This window comes from Eupeodes corollae, chromosome 2, assembly GCF_945859685.1.
Source record: "Eupeodes corollae chromosome 2, idEupCoro1.1, whole genome shotgun sequence".
In the NCBI taxonomy this organism is placed as follows: domain Eukaryota; kingdom Metazoa; phylum Arthropoda; class Insecta; order Diptera; family Syrphidae; genus Eupeodes; species Eupeodes corollae.
Genome location: NC_079148.1, coordinates 120515111 through 120541616, shown reverse-complemented (window position 1 = coordinate 120541616; position 26506 = coordinate 120515111). Strand labels below are relative to the sequence as shown.

Below are 26506 nucleotides of genomic sequence, written 5' to 3'. Positions count from 1 at the left end.
GAAATTTTACGGTTGAAACCAAAATATTTTATATAATTGACCCAACGAAGGACACATACTTGTGTTGTTCTTAGACCATAATTCAAAGTTTATTATAACCCTCTTCCCTCCTGGAAAAAATTAAGTTTCTTGAGTTTGTCGGACCAATGATAATGATGTGTCAGAGGACTTTTTTGAAAAGTAAAAGCTATAACAATAATAACAATAACAACGCATTTTCTATGAATATCTTTTATATTTGTGTTTTCGTATATACATACTGGCTACTCTATTTTTGGAAAATTCTCATTCCTTCCGATTTCGATATTTTGAAAAGCAAAATCTAATTAACATGCTTTCACTCAAAAACCCCCATAAACATCAAAATCGCAGACATCCTAATTCCTAAAGCCTCATGATTAGCTATATGAGTTTCTATACCTTTCTTTTTTTTAATAAATTTGTATGTTTTTAGTAGGACACATTCAATTGTGTTATTATAGGGACTTTCAAGTATAAAATAAACAAAATTCCTTCAAAATTATGATATAGCAAATAACAAAAAAAAAACTCATTTTCATTTTTAACTAAAAACTAATTTCAAAAACATTCTTTAAAAAAATCTTCCAGACATCATCGGGAAAACACTATGAGCTTTCTTCTTCAATACTCTCACTGTAGATGATTTTTCTCTCTCACTCTTCAATTCACTCAGCTGTTCCGAATGAGTTTTTGAATCTAAAAATATCTTATGTCTATTTCTCACCAATACAACCATTAAAAACACCATCTAGATAAAAACTAGATAGATATTAGTAGATGAAGATTATTTAAGAAAAAAATTTTGAACCGAAAAACGAATTCGTTTGCTCGAATATCGAAATACTCTTAATTCGAACGACACGGGGATCTCTTGTTCAGTAGATCACCAGCCTTACTCCGACGTTTATTACGAATAATATCGGTGACTCGGTGACAACTACGCACCTTGAAGTGGATTTTTGTTTCTCTCTTTCTGTTAGGATATTTTGTATTTTTCTTTTAAAGTTTTGATTTTGATTTTTCTTCTTAAGGATATCTTATTTTTGTTTAGTTTTTCTTAAATTTTTTTTACGGGCGCGTACATAAATTTTGTATTAATTATTTTTCTTAATTAATTTTTCAGTGTTTTTTTATTGAACAATCTCATATATTAATTTTCTGTGTTGAATAAAAAATAAAATAAAAATGTCTTCAACTGTGGCACGTTCATCAAAATACTCTTATAGAGCCAGTTCAACTGGAGGCGGAGTTGCTGATGTCAATATTGAATATTCCGCCGATTTATCAAATCTCTCACGCTTGGAGGTAAAAAATAATCGTTCCCAAACATGGACATATATAAAACACCAAAGAAAACAAAGGATTAAGTGAAAATAAAAAAAAAATAAAGAAAAACTTTAACGAAAAAAAAAATGATAAAAACAAAATACATAAATACAAGAAAACTGATGCAAAACATTAAGTGTTATATAATATCTACTACATCAGAAAAGTGAATTAAAAAACTTAACGAAACTTCATTATTGAAAGAAAAGTGAATTTTTCTAAGTTCTAAAAACTATTTATGTTTTTTTGTCCTTAATTTTTTATTTTAAATACAAATTATCAAAAATATTTTAAATTCATGTGTCGAAATTTTTCCAGGATAAAATTCGTCTACTCCAAGATGATCTTGAAGTGGAACGCGAATTGCGCCAAAGGGTAAGGAACTCTTATTTTTTTTTTAATCTAACAAAAAAGAAAACCAATCTAACACAAAAAAAACAATCGAAAATGTCACCAAAACCTGATGGCGCATAGCCATGCCTCGTCGCAGTTTGTCGTCGTTGTCGTTTTCGCTGTCGGTCGCTTAAAACATGCCAATTTAGTGATGTACGACACCAAGAAAAAGACAAAATCTTTCGTTAAATGTACATTGAACTTCACGTCCATCGATCTAGATAGAGTTTTCCCCTCAAAAAATAGATTATATTCTATTTCAATCAAATCAAAGCAAATAATGTGTCGGTCGAGACTCTTTGAGTACAAAATAAAATACAAATTTCTAATTCTATTGCACTTGCAATTGGAACTCATTTCGGCATTCTTTGCGTTTCTATTTTTTTTTTTCGTTTTTTGATGCGTGAGTTTCTGCGTCAGGTGAACAAATAGAACTGTCCAACGATATTGAACAGCAACAGCAGCAACCCTATAGCTGCCAGCTCAGCTTTTGCTTCCTGTAAAATTAATTTTTGAAAAAAAGAAATAAAAATAAAGCACACAAAATATTACCTCGAGTTATAAATTTAGAAAAAAGAAAAAAATTCACGATGTATTTTTGAGAATCTTTTGTTGTTGTTGTTTTCATTTTTCCTCAACATCATCCTCTTCATCATCGTGATTTTTTTCCTAATTCTATAAGAATAAGCAACGTGACGTGCAAATGGTTCTCAAATATATTTTTTTTTCTAAACGAGACAAAATTTTGTCCGCATTCTGTTCCAAAAAGAAAAGAAAATAACAACAATAAAAAAAGAGAAATTAAATGAAAATTCTTATAAGCTCTATGTGGAACGATATAGAATCTAATTTTAGATTAGAAAAAACAAAAAAATCATCCAACATTCGACATTCAATACAATGGATATTTAAAAATATTTCCTTTCTTTTTTTTTTCTTTTCTTTTAATATACGTTAGTATGTATATTTGTATAATTTCAAAATTAAATTCTAGAAGAGTTTTTTTTTTTGAGAATATTTCTCAAACCCGAAGCGTATCGCTTGCCGTGCGAATAGCAAATATGCAATGGTTCGTTCTATATCGATCTAATATTAGATTCATGATGGGGATTTTTGAATTCTTATAATATATATTTTTCTCATAATATATATATGTACCTACAACAAGTTGAAATATATAATTTTACGAAAGTTGTGAAATATACTTTATACTTTTCGTAATCTCCTTTAAATAAAGTAATCAATTTTATTTTTTTTAAGTTAGTGAAGGGTTTCAAAATCTTGGGGAAAGTCAATGCTTGTTTTTGGTTAGGTTTAAGATATTCTCTTTTTATTTTTATGTAAATACATTACGTTAGGAAAGCAGTTGAAAAATCACTTCTTAAAATTTTAACTAATAGATTAAATGTTAAGTCCATTTTGGTACTAAGCCAAAAAGATGGCTTTGCTAATTTAAAACGTTTTTAGCATCTTAAGACTCTTTTAAAATTTCTCTAGTGTTAAAATCACCAAATTGATATTCTAACTTTTAGAAGTTTTCTAAATTCATATGAAATCATATTTTTCTGACATTTCAAATCCCCAGATTTATATTGATCTCCCACGAACTGTCACATTTTTCACGAACTATTCCATTTTGACCATTGAGGAAGTTGTAATAGTATTTCCTTAGCAGAAATATATTAAAATTTTGTAATGGGAAAAAAAATACTATATAGTAAAATTCTAAGCATTTTACAAATTTGTGTTTTCACTAAATAAATAATTTAGTTTTTATGAAAAATTATTTATTTTTTGTTTGCTTTTAATCAAAATGTTTGGGAATAAAGGTCTCTCTTTAAACTTTCGAACTAAAGAACTAGTTACTCAGGGAATACGTTTTCATAATTAAGTTGTAGAATGAAATCTTGAAAGCAAGTTATTTCCTTAAGGTTAAGACCATATGACAATAACAACAATGTTGACAATAAGAGCCCCATTTTATGTCTTTTTAACAAGACACAATTTTCAAAATCAACTTTTAAATATTGCCCTGAGCCTTTATAAAAAAATACTTTTTTAAAAGAAATTTCAAACAAAAAAATATCAACAAACTGCCCAAAAAATAAACAAAAATGACTCGAAAATTAAATGAAAATAATGAGCCGCTTACTGTTATTCCTGATACACTTTCAAAAACTTTCTGGGGGTGGCTTCGTGTAAACTTTCCAAAGTCAACTGACTTGATGTGCGTAGTTATAGTCCCAAATAAGAACAACATCAATACACTTCCTTAGGTATTGTGGAATTATTTAGTTCTTCCAAATATTTCTTTAGAGAATAAATAGAAATGATAAAAACATCCAGAAAAAGATAGAGGTAGACAGAAGAGTTGTTACAAACTAAAAACTATCTTCCATTGTAAGAACTTGCAATCATTCTTCAATGCATATCTTCCATAAATCTTTAATTTATAGATGATATTCATTGATTTCATTTTGAGATCGGTAAAAGAAAGAAAGAGCATACATTAATTCTTTAAAGATTGCCATTATTGTAATCAAAAATGTAAGACAAAAATGCAATCAGGGATTGAATGATGAGATTGAAATTTGAATTTTTTCATACAAGTACATTGCCATAAGCAATCACAAGCTTGAAATCTAGTTAAAGAACAGTAAATTCCTATTAACTTCAAAATGAATTTTCCATACCTATTTATAAAATAATTTTTTTTTAAAAAAAGATCAAAGGTAGACAACTAAAACTAAGAAAGTCTTGACAAAAATATAATTAAGATCTTAAAATTTAACATAATACATTTCCCTTACAGTCCTATGTTCTCCTTAAAGTGATAAAACTCTTCAAAACAGCATCATAATACTTTTATTCATGCTAAGTACAAAAAATATCACCTTCTATAACGTTTGACCCATAATAAATACGAAATATTTATTTTAGGAATTTATTTCCTCAATATTTATACTCATCAAGTTTTCTCCAATAGGTACTTTGGCATCAAATAAAAACTCATAAGTATATTAAAAATATTTTAATGACTCAACAATTTAGTTGTGTCATCATAGTATTTTTAGTAAATGTTTCTCGAACCGGTCGGTGGTTCTCATTTTCTTTATTTCTAATATTCAGGTGATGAGTCCAATCATAACATATAGAAATTTTCTTAAAAAAAAACAACGACTTCTCGAGAAAAATCTTTTATAGGCTGTGAGAGAGATTTATATTTCTTTAGCTTAGTTACTAAGAGTTAACATTTTTTTTGTTTTTGTAATAAATTATGTTTCATATTTTTGTTGGTGTATTTTATTAAACTTTTAATTTGAAAATTTTTATATAATTAGGTCACATATAGAACAAAATGCATGGAAGTGTTTTAGTTTAAATATATTTATGATTGGCATATAAAAGTATAGATACAAAAATATCAAGTGTAGGTATTTTTTTTGTTAAATTTGGCAAATTTCCAATAATTTTCTGAAGCATTTTACGTGAGTAATACCAAGAAATTACATGAAAATTGCCGGATTTTATGTTAGAGAAGAAAATGTTTTTAAAATGCTATTAAAATTGGCGGGGCATATGTTAGACAAACAAGAACAAAATAATTAAACCTTAGTTTTGTATTTGTTTTTGAAGAATAGAAAATGAATATTGCAATTAAAAAAAAAAAACATGTACAATTAAATAACAATATTAATATAATCATCCATACATTACATATTCTGTTCCCTTCAAACAAATTATTTGTTTTTATAAACTTTTTTTCCCGTTTCAATGCATCAACAAAAGATCAGTATTAAAGTGTACTAAATTTTAATTCAGGATTTTTAAAAATGCAGTAAATCAATTGATTTGCGAGACACTCAAAAAAGGAATCATTTTTAGTTAACAATTCCTTAGAAAATGTTTTTATTTACACATAAATGATTTGATAAAATAGTATTAAAAATGAGAAGTTTGACTATATGGCAACCCTATACAAATTAGCATTAAAAACTTTACCTTTAGGAATTATCGGTTCTATTCTGGAAGAAAAACGAAAATAATAAATGACCAGTATGCATTCTTATCTCACCTTAAAGTAACTAATGTACCTACATAAGTAATGTTAGGTATTGATACAATGCCAAAAATTAACTTAATTATGCCGTGTCTTAATTATCCCTGAAAACAAAGACGGTAAAACTGTAAAAGTAGTACACCTAGGCGTATACTTACTTTTTGTATGCAAGTCGTTTTTTACCCCTTCTGATCTGGCTATAATCTATAAAGCCTATATTCGTCCGAAACTAGACAACAATTCCCATATCTATGCAGGTACTCCAATAACCTAATTGAGCCTCCTAGACACAATTCAAAAGAGAGCTCTAAAAATAATAGGTGGTAGTTATCTAACTGAAACTTTTGTATCTTTCGAGCACCATCGCAAGGTTTCATGCCTGTTATTATTTTATCGCTACTTTCATAAACAATTCTCTAAGGAAATAGCTAGTTGCATTTATCCTCTCAAACAATTCAACCATAATACTCACTCTTTTAGGAATACCCATCAGTTTACCCTTGAGCCCAATTTCAGACGTACTGAGATTCTTTCTTTAGTCACACTACACGAATGTGGAATGCTTTACCAGACTCAATTTTTCCCACTCATAACAATGTGAAGACATTCAAAACCAATGTGCATCGGTATCTCCTTTCTAATCCTACCCTCCCTTCCTAATTGCTCGCACTGTAATTAATCATCATAAGGGTATTCATATCCCCTTGAGTGAGCGTATAATATAAACAAAAAAAAATCTTTAAACTGAAAATAGACTTTTTATGAGGACTTAGTTCAGACCTTTCAAATTTATACAAATTTCTCTACCAATGTTCGTAGTTCAATGATTTGCCGAGTTAAAGATGTAATGGCATGATTTTCATCATTTAGGTAATTAAAAAAAAATACTTCCAAAGCCAAAAATCATTACAACTTAAAATATCGTAATCCCTATATTTTGAACCAATTCCCAAATACATTTTAACAATGGCCATACAAAATTTAATTCACTAATTAAGGCAAGTTTAAAAACAGCCCCAATAATTTCTTGTTTCATTATTTCAAGGATCTAGAACCTCCATAGATAAACAACCAACAAAAATAAGGACTGTCCTTCTTCAAGCTTCAGAAACCTGAAACATTCTTAATTAATTTTGAAAAATGAGTTGGTTCCAAAACCTATATAAGATTCTTTTATTTTTAAAAGTTCTTATGCCATATCATAGATTTATCTTTTCTTTTGATAAATTGTATAACAATTTTCCCAAAATAAAAAAACATATACATATGCATAATGTTTCTGGGATAAATTTAAATATAAGCCATAGCGAAGACCTTTAATTTTTTACCGGAAACTAAATTGCAACCACAATTTTTATAAATATTTCAATAACTTAGCTACAAATATGTATATTGAATATATTTTATTAAGTTTATGTTGCCAAAATATTCTAAATAAAAAATTAAGCATTTTCATTTTTGAAATGTGCTAACTTGACATGTGTGGTGCATTCCTCTTAAGTTGTGTATACAAAAGTGTGCCAAATTCTATTAACAATAATAAAGCGAGCACATTCTATGATATTTAATTTATCAACATATTTTGTTTATCTAACATTCAATATTTTTGCATAGTTACCAATATTTATCTTGACAAATAAATGTAAACACACTTGGAAGTATACATACAAATTTGTCAATTGTGTAGCTTTAAACCAAAACATATAAAACAGCACATTAGATTATGTGATTTTATAAGGATCAAGAATAAAGATCAAAGTTTGTCACTTAACTCGTAAAACTATCCACACATTATTAAAAAAAAAAAAAAATGAGATGCATAAATTAGACAGGCCTCATTAATTGATCAAAAGCAAAAGTTAAAGAAGTGACGAGTGAAGGCGATCACTAATGACTTATGTACACTTCTTTTTTTAATTCTAAACCGAAGCAACTAAAGCATGCAATTTCTGACACAGACACAGAGAGCACATAACAAACTATTATTACATTTAAGTGAAGAAATGTTATTTTAGATCATCCTATGCTTCATTTTGTGTCGTTAAATACAATGTTGCAACTTAATGGCCTATATATTACATTTTTTGTTATTTGTATGGTTTTTAAGGATAAAATTAAAATAATCAGGAACAGATCTTTAGAAATTTCTTTCTCTTTAATATTATGACAGTAAATTCTCTTGTTAAAATGTTGCAGTTGTCGATGACTTGAAGTAGAAATAATAATTATAATAATAATAGTAAAAAACAACACCGGTACATACGTACTTTTTTTTGTCAATGGGTTACTATGGCGTATATCGAATATTTGTTGGCATTTTCGATTGATATTGGAAAAAGGTGGTTAACTTTGCAAATTTGTTTGTAAATATTATTAATTTTTAAGAACTATTAAACTTATTTCCAATTTCTAATTTGATTCGATAGATTGAACGTGAGAAGGCAGATCTCAGCGTACAAGTCATCCAAATGTCTGAGCGTCTGGAAGAGGCTGAAGGTGGTGCTGAACATCAGGTATGATTTAAAATTAATTATTTTTCTTAGAAATTATTTGAACTTTTATTACCTATCTAGTTCGAAGCTAACCGCAAACGTGATACTGAACTTTTAAAACTGCGTAAATTGCTCGACGATGTTCATCTAGAATCCGAAGAAACAACAATGATTCTGAAAAAGAAGCACAACGAAATTATGAATGATTTTCAAGAACAAGTTGAAATCCTAACGAAAGCTAAAGCTAGGTCAGTATTTTTGTCTTGTTAACAATTTGATTTTAAAGTTCATTTATATACATACTATACATAAAATTTGCTTAACGATTGCTTTTTCAGCTTTTCAAAAAATATAGGTAACCTGACTTTTATGCATGTTTTTTTTTTTTAAGCATGGACTATTTCAATATATAAAATCAAATTATGTTTTATTGTTTGCAAAAAGTTATTCGCTTATTCAGTCTTTAATTATTTTTAATCGAAAGTTGGATATTAGTTGTTTTGCTTAAATTTTAGGAACAAAAATTAATAACTAAGAGTAAATGATAATAGTTAAGTATGCCAAAATAAACAAAAACAGTTTTTTAAAGTCGAGAACTGTTTTTAAACAAATGACTGATTCGTGGTATAGAACGCGTTAAATCTATTGATGAAATTAGGCATATTTTATGGTTTTAATATATACATTATTTGAATATAAGAGGCTTCGAAACTTTAAGTAACTTTACTGATTTTTTATTCTTAGGTCTTTAAAATTTCTTGAAGAAAATACTCAAGAAATGTATTAGTTACAGTATTATAAAGTTCATAATCCTAAGTATCTTATTAACTTAGTTGAAAATTCTACAGAATTTGTCCTGTTAAAACTAAGTTACAAAATAAATTGTTGGTTGCATTAAAACTTATTTAGTTATTAAAACTTTACCTATTTCTTTCAAATTTTTAAATAAAACATATTTAAAAGGTTTTTTCCTTTCCTTTTTTTTGCTTCTTACGATAAAGTATTCCTAAATAACATTTCTTTAACGTACGTATGTCAACTTAGGATAATTTCTTGTTTATTTTATTATGTTAAGTTCAGAATAATATTAAAAAAAAATTATAATAAGAAGAAAGTAGTTTCTATACGAAATACATATACAGCAGTACGAAAAATCGCTGATTAAGATAAAACGCAAAACTTTAATTAAGGTTTCCTATAGGAAACTTGACAGAACAACATTTTTACTATTAACATACAAATATTTGTCGAGTCATTCCATTTTTAAGCTAAAAAGAATGTGTTCCAATTAAATATTTCTGATTTTTTTACAACGTATTCCTGCTTCCATATGCTGTTTGAAAATATGGCATACTGATTATATTATAAATGAATTAATATGTTATTGAATTGTTTTAAGGCACAACTAAGAATGATTGTCTCACAAAACTGGAACTGCTCCTTTTAACATTCATCATGAGCAAATTAAAAATTTAAAATTAAGAATAAAAGCGACTCAATAATTTAATTTTCTTACCTCAAACTTAGATTTATACTTCCCTACGCCAACCAATTTATCAGGCGACGAGTATAGTTCTATAAAACTCGAGTTCAAGTTAAATGAGTTTGCCTCAGTCTAAATTTATTTCTTCAATAAAAACCTGTGACTAACTTTCAATTATATTTAACCAAATAAATCTTCTGTAACATAAAGTAATTTTTTTTTTAAATTACATTCAAAATTTAAATGCCTCATTAACATTGAATCTTACTTAATTTGTTTTTGATTTCAAAACAAAGACGTTAAACCTCGCTTTTTAAGTCGTTTCAACAAATATTGTAGTTTTCTTACAAAGCTCATTTTCAAATTAGTAATTGTATTTTCTATTCTGAATCTAATAATCCTATAAAATTATATTCCAGTAACTTAAGACAAACTCTTTTGGAGATCAAACAAATCAAAGGAACGAATATGCCTAGTTCAGACGAAATTATATTTATTATCAAATAGAATTCAATTCAAAGATAAAAAAAGGATTTATACTTTAAATGCTATCCTTGGCCTCTCTTAACATCTCATTCTAAAGCTAAGATGATCTTATATGAGACCTTAAACACCTTTGGGGCTAAGGTTCACTTAAATATCAATGTACACTTTCAAACTGATAATATTATAAAACTTATTTTCTAAAATATTAGTACAAAAAACACCCACTCAAAAGATGAAACTTTGCCAAAATATAGAAAATTGTATGTACATACATACAGTACTTATCTTTGAGTCTAAAATATACAAAAATATACGAATAAATTCCTCCACTCGTATGAGTCAAATATAAAAAACAACAACGAAATTTTATTAACTTTCTCAAAATTTTAACATAAACAATTCAAACTGCTAGATTTTTCAATTTGTCATCGTTTCATTTCGATTTTGAAAATGACAGGCAAAACTTGAATATTTATAATGACACAAGAAAACTACGAGACAGATATCCCCGTCGTCGTCGTAGTCGCCTTCGTCCCCAGTGAAAAGAGATCATCAAACACCTACTTGAAAATCTATTTTTAGAATTAACATTTAAACAAAAATGAAAATATTTATAAATTCCTATACAATACCTTCATCTCACAAAAATTGACTGCAAATATCATTAAATCATTTCATAATATTGTAAACTATATAAAGTACACAAATTGCAACAGAACAATTGAAATATATGTTTCCATACTTTCTTCTCTTTCTTTGTTTTAATTTAATGTCCGTGAAAATTATAAACGTATATATGTATGTACAAATGTATGTTTGTGAAGAAATAACCGAAATTTCCAGTAATAAGATACTGACCTCCATTATATTGCTGGGCAAACCAAACACATTCCTTAAGCTTAGGCCAAAAAAATAGAAATTTATTTCGTAAACTCTCATATTTCCATTTCCGAAAATAAAAAAAATATCTACCAAAATAAAAACCCCACCAACCAATCAAAAATAAAAGATACAAAACAACAAGAGAGAAAATTTAAATTTCAAGGTGATCGATTCTTTTTTGACGGCAACGCTAGCCAAGAGATGAAAAATATCTCAAATCCTTAGGTTTCTCTTGATTCCACTCACACATTGATAAATCAAAATTTAAAAAAAAAAACAACCCCTATATGTATACGAACGCATAACTGTATAACGCAAGTGTCTGCAGATGAGAAAGTTTTTTTTTTCATCCGTTAAAATTTCAGGTGTGCGCGAACCTCGAAGACCGATTTAGCGGTTTTCCTTCTTCCCACTTGTTTTCCACACACATGTTTATCTCGATTTTCTTTGAGAATTTTCCAATCGACCAAAAGGAGATAGAACTACTTTGCAATTTTTAGCCTCTGTTTCTTTCATTTTCTTGTTGTTGTTTTTGAAAAAGGGGAAAGGTGATAAAATGGAGGAAAAGTTGCAAAGTGAAAATGAAGAAAACAGATGACAGGGTATTTTTTTTTCAATTTTGTTCCGAACTAAATTTAGACCGCGCCGCTCGGAAAAAAATTCTGTTCGGTTCTCCGATCCAAATATGTCTTTGATTGGAGCACAGACCGTTCGTTGGGGTGATGCATAAGGGGTTGTCCCGCTTACACTGAGGTGTTTAGATAGAAATTCGATACTTTTTTGTACGTGTGTTGGACTTTAAGGTGGGGGAAATAGCAACGTTGCCTTCGTAATTATCAGGTTTTTTTTATTTTTAATAGATGTTTTTGATGATGAAATGTGTTTTTGTCTTCTGGTGTTTTTCATCCTAGTGGGTGAAGATGTGAAGGCAGACACTCATGTAGGGTAAAATTGAAATATGTCGGTTCAGTTGGGGTTGGAGGTAAGTTCTAGGTAAACGTTTGCAGAATTTCCAAATCAAAATGTATGGCAAATTTACCAATCAGTTTTTTTAGAGTAGATATCTATTAACATTTGGGTAACTTAATAAAGTTGTCTTTTGAATCGATGGCCTTATCTTGCAGACATTTAGCCCATTATTTTACAGCAAATAGGTAATAACTTTTATACAACAAATGTAGGTAAAATCTATGATCGATAATCCTGGTTATTGAGGTTTATGAAAAAAGCATAGACCACAAGCATAAGTAAGAACGATAAATTTAATTTTTATATAGTATTATTATATACGTGTGTATTTTGTTATGAACTAATTTCATAAATGCTACGAAAATTATAAATAAACCAAGTTTCGAAGAGAAATCATAACATAAATGAAAATTGATGAAATGAATGCGACTACAATCGTTTAAAAATGGTATGAATAAAACTTTAAAACAAGGTTTTGTAACTCTCAATGAAATTATACTTTTTTCCAAGGTTTTTGATGGTCTTAATTCGAATTATAAATCAAAACTAAAAATTAAGTCTTAAGCCCACTACTGCAAACCATAAATTAATAACATTTAAGGGTTTTAAAAACTTTAAATGGAGTGATATGAATACTCATAAGTCATCTTATAGCTAATTAGATTTAACAAAATCTCAGTGAGATACTAAAATGATTTAAACTGGGCATAGAAGATAGGGATTTGTATTTTTTTCGATTACAATCATCGTTAAATATTTTGCTTAGAAGTACGTTGCGTTTCTTCCAATCCTTAAGAACAGCATATTATCAACAACCTTGCCATCCTATTTAGTGTTTATTTGTGTAAAAAGAAGTTTCAATAGATAAATTATTTCTTTTTGACAAAATGTTTGTTTAAGTTTATAATCTTTGGTAAATTAAATATTTCTCTTTAAATTCCATATTGCCTTCGAAAAGCTAGCATTCCAAAAAAAAAGGATTTTATACAAAAAAATAGATCAAATAGTTAGTTTTGTTGTAAACAGTTACACTTACTATTAAAAAGTAGCGATTCGAACCTAAAATCGAGTCGATAAAGGAGCTGCATGCAATCCACACTGATAACTTCCTATTTGTGTCCTACAAATGTTTAAATAACATTTTTTGTTATACTCTACATTTTCATTTCATTTTCAATACAATATTTGAGATTATGTTGTTTTCTATTCAGTACTTATAATACTTTTTTTAAGACTTTTTTTCTAAAAATAGCAACAATATTGTTTCAAGATATTCAGTAGAAAATGATTTTTTACAAATTTTTCTTACGGTTTTTAAAAAAAAATATGAACTGGATTTTTCAAGATGTTAAAATGTTAGTCTTCGTAGTATAAAATTAGTTTGAAGGTGACAACATGTTTTGTGCATCAAATATAAGAGCAGTAAGATATAACAAAAGATCTGTCAATTGATATTTTTTTCAAACATATATCAATTGTGCTGTGACAATGTTTTAAATAATATTAAATTTTTAACTTTATATCTATCTAGTATTCCTATTCCCATAACTAAAAAGCAAAAATGTAATTTTTTGAAACTAATTTCTGTAAATCTTGATGATATTATATGTAAAACAACATTTCATTTAAGGTAAATGTCAAATTATTCAATTCGACATATCGGACCGATTACAATAAAGTCAAATAAGTTGAATAAAATTTTAGTTTACATAGAAAAATCGATGAAAATTATAACAGTCAATCATTTACTAAATTTAGTATATCCTTGTATGTAGACATTTTTTGATATTATACTTTTAAAACATGAACTAAAAATTAACCTGAAGGTATTAAGGTTCAAATACTAATAACATAATTATCAATTTTAATAAAAGTAGTAAGATTAGAAAAAAATTGTAGTAAATAGTAAAACGCTTTTTAACAATTGCTTTTCGCTTATGCAAACATGCTTATGCATAAGGTTTCAATTTTACTTAAGATTAAAAAGAAATAAAAATATTAATACAATTGTATTTTATTTGTTTTCTCAATATATAGGGCCGAAAAAGAGAAGGCCAAATTCCAAGCTGAGGTCTACGAATTGCTCAGCCAAATCGAAGTCTCTAACAAAGAGAAAATCTATGCAAGCAAGCACATTGAAAAGCTAGAAATCACCATTTCCGAACTGAATGTGAAAATTGAAGAAATCAATCGCACAGTTATCGATATCACGTCCCACAAGACCCGTCTCCATCAGGAGAATATCGAATTGATCAAGGACGTCCAAGATCTCAAGTCACAAGTCGACACAATCTCATATTCCAAGAGCCAGGTCATCTCTCAATTAGAGGATGCACGCCGCCGTTTGGAAGATGAAGATCGTCGTCGCTCTAGCCTCGAAGCATCTCTTCATCAAGTTGAAATCGAACTGGATTCAGTCCGATTGCAACTCGAAGAAGAATCCGAAGCCCGTATCGACTTGGAACGTCAGTTGGTCAAGGCAAATGGTGATGCAGCACAATGGCAATCCAAATATCAAACCGAACTCGCTAGCCATCAAGAAGAATGTGAAGAGTTGCGTCGCAAGTACACCGTACGCATCACTGAGCTAGAAGAACATATCGAATCGTTGGTCGTTAAGGTCAACACATTGGAGAAACAAAAGTCTCGCTTCCAGAGCGAGATTGAGGTTTTGATCATTGATTTGGAGAAATCCAACAACTCTTGCCGGGAATTGCAAAAGACTGTTGTGTCATTGGAGAAGGTCAATGTTGATTTGAAGTCTCGCTTGGAAGAGACCATTCAATTATACGAAATCTCACAACGCGACTTGAGGAACAAACAAAACGAATTATCCAAAACCGTCCATGAATTGGAAAAGATTCGTGATGCCAACGGTCAGCTTGCTCGTGAAAATAAGAAATTGGGAGGTTAGTTTGGTTGATGGGTTTGTATTATCATCCAAGAGTATCAAGAATGTATCTTAAATTAACTACGGTTAGTTTGAGATAAATTAGCTTGATCTAGGCTTAAGAATCGTTCATTCCAAAAAACCGATCAAAGATTGTCAAAAACTTGATGACACACTAGAACGAGTAAGATTAATAACATTTTCCATATCTTACTGGTTCTTTTGTTAAACGAGTTCTATTTGGCTTTGCTTGATACTCATCAACTCATTTAGGCTTTATCGAATTATATCTTTGAATCTTGAATGGTTTAATGAAATCTGATTCATAGATGACCTCCACGAATCCCGTGCCACCATCTCTGAAATCACTCGCCGCTTGCACGATTTGGAATTGGAACTCCGTCGCCTTGAAAACGAACGCGATGAATTGACTGCTGCTTACAAGGAAGCTGAAGCTGTAAGTTATTTCTTGCTATAAGAGTTTTCGAAAATGAAACTAATTTGTTTTTTTTTTTTAAACATATTTTAGGGCCGCAAGGCTGAGGAACAACGCGCTCAACGCTTGGCTTCTGACTTCAGTCAGTTCCGCCACGATGCTGAACGCCGTATGCATGAAAAGGACGAAGAAATTGAGGCCATCCGGTAAGTTTTTTAATATTATTTATAAATTTTAAATTAAAAATAATTCTCTGAGCCGGACCTGTAAGGGGGCGGCGGCGCAAAGGTTATCAGAAAAATGTGTTTTAGTGAAACAGGAAAAATACAAATTTTGAGACATTAAAGAAACTAATGCAGAAAAATAAGTGTTAAAAATTCTTATAAACCATATACACTTAAAATATTATTTTAAAAATGTAAACTGACTAATATTATTCGCAAAATATTAAAAAATTGCTTATACGTTGCATGAACCCTGTCAGATTTTAATAAATTGTAAATGTTTTAGTGTAATTTTTTTCAATTATATTACACTGTCTGCACTAAGGCAGTATTGAAAAATTCTAGTGATTAACAAATCCTTTCAAATGTCAGTGCAACATTTCTTATGTCTGTTCAACATTGATCTTTAATCCCTTTGTGCTTAAAACAAGTACCGACAAAAAATATTTTTTTGAAAAATAGCACAAAACCTTTAGATGAAAACTTTTACCACACTTTGTATAATAACGAATATTTGATAAAAAACAATACATTACATATTTTGAAGACAAGTAGACACGCTTGAATGGGATTTAACCGTTTTTTGTTTGTAAAATTTTTGGAATACTTAGAAAAACATTTTAAACAATTTAACAGCAAACATAGAATATTGAGGTTACGAATGCATTCACTTTCTTATGTTTCGCATTGCGAGCGTTAAGACAGTTGGACAGATTTAAGAGGAAAGACTGTTGCACGGCACAGTCTAATAAAACCTTCAAATTTTAAATATTAGAATGAGAAGTAAAAATGGATTTAGATATTTTTGATGTTAGCCTGAAAAAAGAATATTTATACAAGATAGCACGTCTAGAGGTAACCTGACGAATATTTCTACAAATATGGGTGGAATACTATTGACTAATGTCATTTAAACATTGCTTTTAAATATATCGGAAAAAACAGCGAAAGGCATAAAACATAACAAACTTGCTTAGAACAAAAAAAGTAACACAAAATATTATACATTTGTATTTGCTATAACGATTGGTTAAAATGGGCTTATGTTTACAAATACAATTATTTTATGTGAACAAAATGTGCAATATTTTTGAAGTGGAGCCAATGAATTTTGTGGAGGTATTAAAGTTAGATATTTAATTTGTTTGAACACCAAAATGTTAAGATAAAACAAAAAATGAATTTCATTAATTAATTAATTTAGGAAATATATTCTTAAATAAAATATTAATTTTTGTTAAACGATGTCAATCATCCTCTGCAATTTATCAACATTTTTTTAAATAACCCATATGCTTATTTAAAATGATATTAAGTATTGTTTCTTTGATTGGTATCTTGAACTCGAGGCCTAGTTCCATTATGAAATTTCTAACAATATTCCTAGATACTGGATATTTTTTAAAATTTAAAACAAAATAAATTCAAATAATATAGATACAATATATGTTTTAAAATAATGATTTTTTCTAAATTAAGAATATAAACAAACAAAATTGTGTAATGCAATTAAGATTACGAATTAAATTTCAACGTTATCAATCTTCGACAACTTCCTTTCGTCTACTTCCGCTTAAAATTAAGAATAGCTAATGCAACAAAATCATCAATCTAAGAATACTTTTATTTTAAATCAATAAATAGATTCGATGTCATTGTTCTGTTTTTTTTTTAATTTCCTAACCCTCAGGGTATCCGATAGAATTTTCTAAAACACCTCTGATTCATTCCACATTCGAACATCGATCGGATATGGTGTCGTCTAGAAAGGACTTCCATTTTGAATAAAATTCAATGTGGAAAGAAATCTCTATATTCTACCTGTAGAAGGAAAAGCGCTTGCCCCTAGAACCAACAAAAATGTAACGATAATTCGTCTTCTTTATTTTGGCTAATGACAAAAAAGAACACAACAACATTCTTTCTTGTTGTTTTTGTCTAATTATGCATGACATTCTTCACAATAAATACCCCCCAGACTCTGACAATGATCCGATTTAAAATTGATGTGAATTGTTATGTATTTGGCTTTATTTATTTTTTTGTAATGGCATTTGAAGGTCATTTATAAAAACAATCGACTCACAATCATTTTTTCATTTACTCTTTTGTTATTTGAATATCTTCTTTTTCATTTGTTACTTTTATCACCTACTGATGAATTTCTTCTGCACAAATTTTCATCACGGAAGCAATTTATCGATTCGAAATCAATGCAAAATTTTTCGGTCATTCCTTTATTGAAGTGACCCATTTAAATCAGTTCGAACTAAATTGCTGATAGCATTGCACACAAAAAAGTGCATAAAACGATTGATTTTTAAATCGAGAACAAATAAACAGTTTAAGTATTCTTTGGGTCAAACAAAATTAACTTTTCCCAGAAATAATGTAAGTCAAGAAAGCCCAAATAACTCTGAGCAAAAATATTGATTTCCGTCAAATTTTAGTGAAAAAGTCAATTTTTGACAAAATATCGGAACCTCTCATCACCTACTTGTGGTTAAAAATACTTTGATAAGCATTGAAGGTATGTTTCCCATTTGGTTCTTTTTGTTTGTTCGACCACACAAATGAAACCAAATCAACAGCAAAGTATTGAACTGATTTCCTCTTCTTTATTTAGAATTTCTAGCAAAATCACAGCATCGAAAAGGAAAGAAAAAAGTAATATTACTTGCTGCACGCCCTGAGAAGAAACAAAAAGGCTTTGATCGACAACCAAAAGCGAATTCTCAGTTAGGACAAGATTTTTAAATAAAAAAACAAAAAAACCAAAACCACTTGCAAAACAAAAGAAAAAACAACCAACAACAATCATTCACTCTCACAAACACACATACAAAATAGAAAAAAGAGGAACTTTATTTATATCCACCACTGTCCACCACACTAAACCGTTAGAAGAATTTAAAGTAAAAAAAGAAAAACAAATACCTCGGTTTCAATGGCACTAATGCAAGTGAGCAGGCCGAATAGAGTGCGCCATATGCTTATGGGCACCTATGAGGATAATTATGGATTTAGCATGAACTATTATCAACCAATGATAGATTATTTAGATGCCAAGCAAACGGGGGGTAGACAGCTAGACTTGCCGCATTTACCGTGGTCAAATGAACGTGGCTTGAAAAAGTACCGTCCCAGCAATTCAGTACAACGTTATACGTCCTCAGAGGTTCTCCGTTTATCGCGTGCAGCTGCCGATCGGGCTAATCAAGTACTCCTACAGTCTCGGCAATCGATCCGAACACCGTTCAGTGTAAAAAAGCTAGCGGACGCATCGCGTGTTACAAAACATATTGTCGAGGATAGTATTATCGAACGTTCACAACGTCGCCGATTAGAACGTCAGGCCGAACTTGAGGATCTCATACGACGCGATACTGGTCGCTTGTTGCAAAGGTTGCGTGCGATGGAGGATATTCGCGATGTCGAAATTTCGGCCGATTTGAAACGGGCCATTCGGGGCAAATCGGCCAGCGCAATTACGGCCGCCCTCCTGGCCGATTCCGAAAAGAATATGAAAACTGCCAAACGGCAGGAGGAGGATTTTATGGCTCAGGCCATATCCAATTCGGTTCGTGGTAAAAGCGAAAATCGTCTTCTCCATGCAACTCACATTGAGTTCACGGACGAACGGATGATTGACAATTTGGATTACAAAGTGTCATCGTCGCTGTGCAACATGAAGCGGCAATTGTCGACATTGAATCAGAAGACCGTCGAAATGTATTCGGATTCAAGGTGTGACCCAAAGCATAAGTGTTTTATTTGTCGCAGGGTTATGATAAAGCATCCGCGATTGAGGAATTATAGGTTGTATATCTAGGCAGGCGGTCGTGGTGGACTTTTCTTTCCTTTTTTTTTCTTTTGTTTCCTTAGGTAGGGCCCATGAAATTTTCATCTCCTTACAGACATGAAGACACTTATTTTTTTACTCTTATAATCTCAAGGATTATAATTGATAAATTTTGTAAAGAAAAAAACCAAAAGTGAACAAATAAAATTTTGAAAAGAAAAAAAGTTACGAAATCTTAAAAAGACTACGAGTTTATTTTTAGTTTTAATTCTATCTTTCTTCTTTCACATTCACTTGAGAAGATCAATGCATCAGATCCCTAGATAGCTAAAGATGATGATGATGAATTGAAGTCAATTGGCAAAACAAAGACAAGCAATATATGTAGACGAAAACCTCAAAAGAATCCCAATACTAGCAATTTTAACACAAACGAAAGAACAAAAGCATAAGTTCAATTGGCCTAGATGCGTGGGTAAATACTAGTTCAAGTATCTTTTTGCAGAAATGTTTCGAGAATAGCCTCAATATTCGAGAGGTTTTAGCTCACATCTACATACATATCCCTATCTCTCACTCTGATATCGAATTTCGAATGCTAAAATGTTGATTGATTTTTAGCCTTTTGTTTTTTTTTTTTCGTTGTGGTGCTCGAGCTGCGCTGTCAATCAATATGAATTTTGGCAAGTTACCTAATACTAATGTCCAGTAGTAAATAAATTGGAAGCAGATGGATAGATTTTTGTTTCGTTTAATGTTTTTTTTTTCTTTTTAATGAAAAATATGCGGAAGGAATAATTATTTAAACAGATATTTTTGGTGTTATGTCACACTCAGTTAAAATGAAAACTTTTTAAATGGTTTTTCAGGGGATTTAAATATTTTCAAAAAGATAGAAATTAGCCTGTTTTTTGTATCGATTTGAATTTTTATGTCTAAAGCTTTGGCAAGAATTCATAAAAAATATCAACGTTTATCAAACACATTCAATTTTCGATATCTATTAGTTTAAGAGTAATAGTTTCCTTATGCTGATTTACTTCGAACAAATAAATCAAAATAGACAGGCAATAAAAAAAGATAATTTAGTTAATTTTTGAAGCAAGAAAGAAGCTTTTTAGATAGAGGCTTATAACCAAGAGGGAAAACTAGAAGTGAGAAGACTTATGACTTCGTATTTTTTTAAAGGAATTCTTAAGGGCTATTGAGTTTTTAACTTTTCTCTAAACTATAGCTCTTAAAAACTTTGTAAAACCAAAACTTTTGTTTTTATCTTCCTTATTTGAAACAGGATACAAAGTGGTCAAAAAAATTAATTTATTTAAATCTTTATGAACACATGTTTTCTTTTGTCCTTAGAGAGGTTTTGATACTTAAAGTAAAAAAAATAAGTTGCCATTAGTTTTGATCAGATAAATCCACGTTTTTAACGTTAATTTTAAAGTTTCATTAGGTTTGATTGAAATTATATTACCAAATTCAGTCATTGTTGTATTTGAACCACCGAAGTGTACATAAACAAGGCAATTTACACTTGTTTATGTAACTTATCGAAACACACCAATTCCGTTGCTAAGTTTGTATTCAAGATTAAAGAAATACGTTCAGCAGCCCGCGTTAATAGTTTATCATTTTATATATTTTATTTTATCACTTTAATTGCAATAGCTTTGTTAAATAAAGCATACAACATGTCAAACATAGATACTTTTAGGACACATCATTCAAGACTTACCAACAAAAAAAAAACATTTATTTGGGCGCTTCTCATTTAAATACAAAATTGCCTACCTGTGTGTGCTACTTTAAAAATAGACATAGTTCATTAATTAATTGCTTCTTATGAACTTTTATATTTAAATGTATATTCATTCAACAAACGACTATATGCCGTAGTTTATTATAATAAATGTTTTTGCTGCTTCCCATTCAACTTTTGTAATGCTTGTGAGTTGAGGATTAATAAGCCATTGAACTGTGTACGCAATGTAGAGAGTGTTTATGGTTTATATTATTATTTGTACTTTCAGAATTAAATAGAATCAACAAAAAGTATAGTTATAATAATTGAAAGACCGTTAAAGTAAGGTTAATTTCAAAAAGTAATCAAAAACTATTAGATGTTATGATTCAAATAATTATCAATTATTACTTTTCAAAGTATTATAGGCAGTGTTTTTAAAAACTAATTTAAGACACAATACAAGTTTGGCTTTTTCCAAAATAAAGCCCTAAACTTTCAACTTTTTCCAGAGAAACATATATTGAAATCAATTGAACTCAAAGTACAGAATAACCAAATTCAAATATAAATATACTCAATGTCTTTTCTTTAATATCCCTGGCACAATATCAAAAGGAAAGTGTATAGCATCTTGAAGACAATAGCAAAAACGCTTAGTTATTTGCAACATCTAGCTACTTGAAAATTAATTGAATTTTATTGCTCTGATAAAAACAAATGAATTTCACACCAACCGTATGGCACTTTACTTATATGTATGCAGCGTACAAAGAAAACTAATTGTTTCTTTTTTTGTTTTCAATTGTTTTTCTTTTTTATGTAGGTATTTTAAATATATATCTATGCATACTATACATACATATTTTAAGGCTAAAAGTTTTAAAAATAAAATAAATTTAGTTAATTTTTTGTTTTATTTTTATCTAGAACATACCTGGGTATTGGGTATGTCAAATGACATTTTAAGCAAAATTAAAACAAAACCAAAAATGCACTCTCTTAGTTAGAATATAATTTAAAATTAGCATAGAATTGGCCCAAATATCGGAATTCTTAAATCACTGATTCAGAGGTGATACAAATAAAATAAATTACAAATTGCGAACTGTTTTATGAAGAAACTATTTGTAAATACGAGCAATGAAAATAATTATTTAATTAAATATTAATATTTTTAAGGGAATATCTGTCAGGAATTTTGATAGATCAACATGAATAAATAAATAAATATGTAATCTTATATTAATGAGTCATGCCAATATCACTTAAAAGAATGCTTTCTTCGTTATAAGTGACAGAATGGCTTATTTGGAATTTTTTAATTGGATTATAATATGGATGTCAATACTTTCGACCTTAGCAGTGAATTTATATTAGGTAATGATATATGTATAAGTAGGAATTCTATAAACACAATTGAAACAGTTAGTTTTGTGCGTATGTAAAACAACCTCATTGTTTTCAAAACACATTTACGATAATTTGTACTGGTGCAGTTTTTTATAAGCTCAAAGATAATTAGGTTTATTTTGTTCAATTTATAGAAACGAGCTATGACATTGATAAGAAGTTGCGAGCACAGAAGGGGCTCTGCTTAGGTATTTAGTTAAGTTTAAGTTTTAAATATTATATCTGAGGCTAACATTATAAGTTTAATTTGTGTTTAATGATGATCAGTAGAGGATGGTGTGAGCAGTACCATGAGTTCCTGATTTGATAATTTGTAATGAAGCACTAGTAGGTACAGCAAATGATGAGAATCAACAAGAACAAACATTGATTACTTAAAGGGACACCGAAAAACTCTAGCAATTTATTATTTGATTAGACCATTGTGCAGTTACTAATAACATGGAAAGTTTAATCTATAAAAGAGTGGACAAAAATATTCCATGCACTTTACGTGTTTTAAGGCGAAATAAGTCAATGACTTTTAACCTTAAATTATAATGTACATAATGCATATGATATTTTATTTCTCTTACAAATAAGCACAACACAATAAACACGTTTTTAGAACACTGTTTAGTAACAGCAATATTTTAGAATAATGGGAAAAGCTTTTGGTTAAATACAAGGCCCCCCGCCTCGCCGCTGCCGCTCAAACAGAGTAACGTAAATCCTTCAATTTATTGTTGTTTTTGTTAAAATTTTCCTCCACTAAATCTTAATGCACATCACACTTACACAATTTTTTTATTTTTGTAATTTAGCAAACAAACTTCCATCGAAATTGAACAATTGAGCGCACGTGTTGTTGAGGCTGAAACCCGCCTTAAGACCGAAGTACAACGCATCAAGAAGAAGTTGCAAATTCAAATCACCGAATTGGAAATGTCCTTGGATGTCTCCAACAAGACCAACATTGATTTGCAAAAGGTCATCAAGAAGCAATCATTGCAATTGACTGAAATCCAAGCTCACTACGATGAAATCCAAAGGCAATTGCAACAAACTTTGGACCAATACACTGTCGCTCAACGCCGTATTCAAACTTTGAGCGGTGAATTGGAAGAAATGCGCGGTGGATTGGAAAGTGCCCAACGTGCCAAGCGTAACGTTGAATTGCAATACGAAGAAGCCCAAACTCGCATCAGCGAATTGTCTTCAGTTAATGTTAATTTGGCCTCAATCAAATCTAGACTCGAACAAGAATTGTCAGTTGTTGCATCAGATTACGAGGAAGTAACCAAGGAATTGCGCATCAGTGATGAGCGTTACCAGAAGGTTCAAGTAAGTATATAACTATTTAGCACTCTGCCAATCGTGCAAGCACTAAGAGATTATGTTCTTGAACAACTATTCTAGGTTGAATTAAAGCACACCATGGAAGAATTGCACATTGAACAAGAGCGTATTGTTAAGATCGAAACCATCAAGAAGTCTTTGGAAGTTGAAGTCAAGGTAAATATTTTTGTGAAAGTTTTACTAAAGATTTTCTTGTTTTAATCTAAATGTGTTTTTTTTTCGTAGAATTTGTCCATCCGTCTTGAAGAAGTCGAACTGAACGCTGTCGCTGGAAGCAAACGTATCATCAGCAAATTGGAAGCTCGCATTCGTGACTTGGAACTGGAATTGGAAGAAGAAAAGAGGAGACACGCCGAAACTATCAAGATCCTCAGGAAGAAGGAACGCACTGTCAAGGAAGTTATGATTCAATGCGAAGAAGACCAAAAGAACATCATTTTGTTGCAAGAAGCTTTGGATAAATCTACCGCTAAGATTAATTTGTTCAAGCGTCAATTGAACGAACAGGTTAGTTTCAAATATTTCTAAAAAAATAATAATGAGTTTTGTTTGGAAACTTTTAAGGACGTTTATGTTTTGTTTGGTTAAAAAAATCTGAAATCAACCAATTTCCAAAGAAAATGATATTTCTATTTATCTTGTGTGTTTCATTTTACTCATTTTTATTTTCTTGGTCTTATTTTCAGGAGGGTATGTCTCAACAAACTGTCACCCGTGTCCGCCGTTTCCAACGTGAACTTGAAGCTGCCGAAGATCGTGCTGAATGCGCTGAAAGCAACTTGAACATGATCCGTGCCAAGCATCGTACATTCGTTACCACCTCAACTGTTCCCGGCTCTGTTCAGTATCTTGTCCAGGAAACAAGAACGATCACCGAATAAATTAATTATATCTCAACATAAATTCATTTTTTAATTATTTAACTTTAAATAAAAGAAGAAAAAAACAAACAAAAAACTATACCAACTATATAAATAAAATAAAAGCTACACATAATTATTATATAAGGCATCATCGGTAGCAGATAAACACAACAACAAAAATTAACAAAATCAGCATCAACAAGCAACAAAAAATAAAATGTTAATCTTATGTATTTTGCAACAAAACAAACAAAATTAATAATTTTATTTCAACTCTGCCAACGAGAGATATATTTATTCGGAAATGTTTTTTTATATCCTTTAGGTTTTTAAAAAAAATTATACAACAATACATGGACACAACCAGCTACATCCAACACACGCTTAAACGTTTAATATTGTCTCTCGCTTTTAAATATGCTATAGTTCTTTTTGGAAAAAAAAAATCAAATCATAAATAATGAATATTTGGTTGAAAAACAGATGAGTTTTAATAAAAAGATAAATAAAAACAAAATGGACAGACAACAAACAAACAAAACAACAAGAACACAAAATTGCACTGATGAATGGAACTTTTATTGGATTTATGTCGATTGTTTAACGAAGAATAAGGTTCGTCGAGAAATCCCTAGAAATATATATAATTTAAATGTTGGAGAACTTTTAAGCCTTTCCCTCTTTAAGATTGTTATGGAATCATTATTATTGCATTACATTTTTATGAGATATGTTATTTTTTTTAATGATAATTATTTTTATTACTTATATTCGTTATTATCTACTATGTTTTTAAAGATCTATTAAACCATTTAAAAATTAATTATGTAATTTACAAAAACACAAAAATCGTAAATAAATACATTTAATATTATTATTTAAAAATAATTGCGAAGCTTTCTCATCTCAATGGAAAAGTAATGAATCCATTTATAAAGCTAGGAAAAAATTTCTCTAACAAATTGGCTTGATTAATTAGGTATTAATTCTTATCTAACGGTTATTTTAGGTAGGCAATCTTTCCTCAAAAATGTTAAAATGTTTTAAAGTTAATTGCTTTTTGTTTAAAAATCGTAGAATATAATAATGGCAACGTCCTTAAACAAATTACCTTCGAAAATAAAAAGTATCTCAAAACTAGAAAGATATTTAATATCAAATAAGGACATAGCTATTTTCTGGTTTTAAAACACTCATGGTATTTCGCTGACCAAACGATAACAACCTTGTTGACTTTCAAATTGTGTATAATTGTATGGAGCATTAAGAAATATCTTTAAGCATAGTCTTACGATAACGTTGTTTGATTCATTAAAGCAAAAGGATGAAAGAACATGGTAATATTCTAAAGCTGTAGATTATAGTTTCATGTATCAATCCAAGAAATTTAGTTTTAACTTTCAATAAAATGTCACTATAAGAAAAAGTTCGTGGACGCCTTGGTGAACAGTTAGAAAGTTAAAGTTAAAAAAGACACATCCCTTAACATAGGTTCTAAGGTTTAATGGGTTATGATTTATGACTTCTTCCAACATGCAATAAGTTATGGAAACTTTGTTATCTAAATTCTCAACAAAAAAACATTTCAAATGTTACCAATTTTCATGTACCTTGAAGCTATTTGTTATTTCTCGAATCTTCCTCATTCATAAAGTGTGAAGCACATACAATTTTTTTAAGAATGCAA

At 29.6% G+C, this 26506-nt stretch overlaps 1 protein-coding gene across 3 annotated transcripts; it reads left to right on the top strand.

The window, feature by feature from the left end:
* The first annotated feature begins 829 nt into the window (after window positions 1-829).
* LOC129945855 (paramyosin, long form) lies at window positions 830-25707 on the top strand. Of its 3 annotated transcripts, none has more exons than XM_056055790.1 (12): window positions 830-972; window positions 1145-1326; window positions 1666-1722; window positions 8227-8313; window positions 8374-8540; window positions 14150-15021; window positions 15332-15459; window positions 15532-15644; window positions 23422-23941; window positions 24017-24112; window positions 24182-24463; window positions 24643-25707. In XM_056055790.1, exons 2-12 carry the CDS (start codon window positions 1207-1209, stop codon window positions 24835-24837), a joined length of 2637 nt encoding a protein of 878 aa, XP_055911765.1. In that variant the 5' UTR covers window positions 830-972; window positions 1145-1206; the 3' UTR covers window positions 24838-25707. The 3 variants fall into 3 exon arrangements, with proteins under 3 accessions (XP_055911765.1, XP_055911764.1, XP_055911766.1); XM_056055789.1 differs by having other exon boundaries at window positions 838-996; XM_056055791.1 differs by lacking the exons at window positions 830-972; window positions 1145-1326; window positions 1666-1722; ... (3 more) ...; window positions 15332-15459; window positions 15532-15644 and adding an exon at window positions 18554-19409.
* The last annotated feature ends 799 nt before the right edge of the window (window positions 25708-26506 follow it).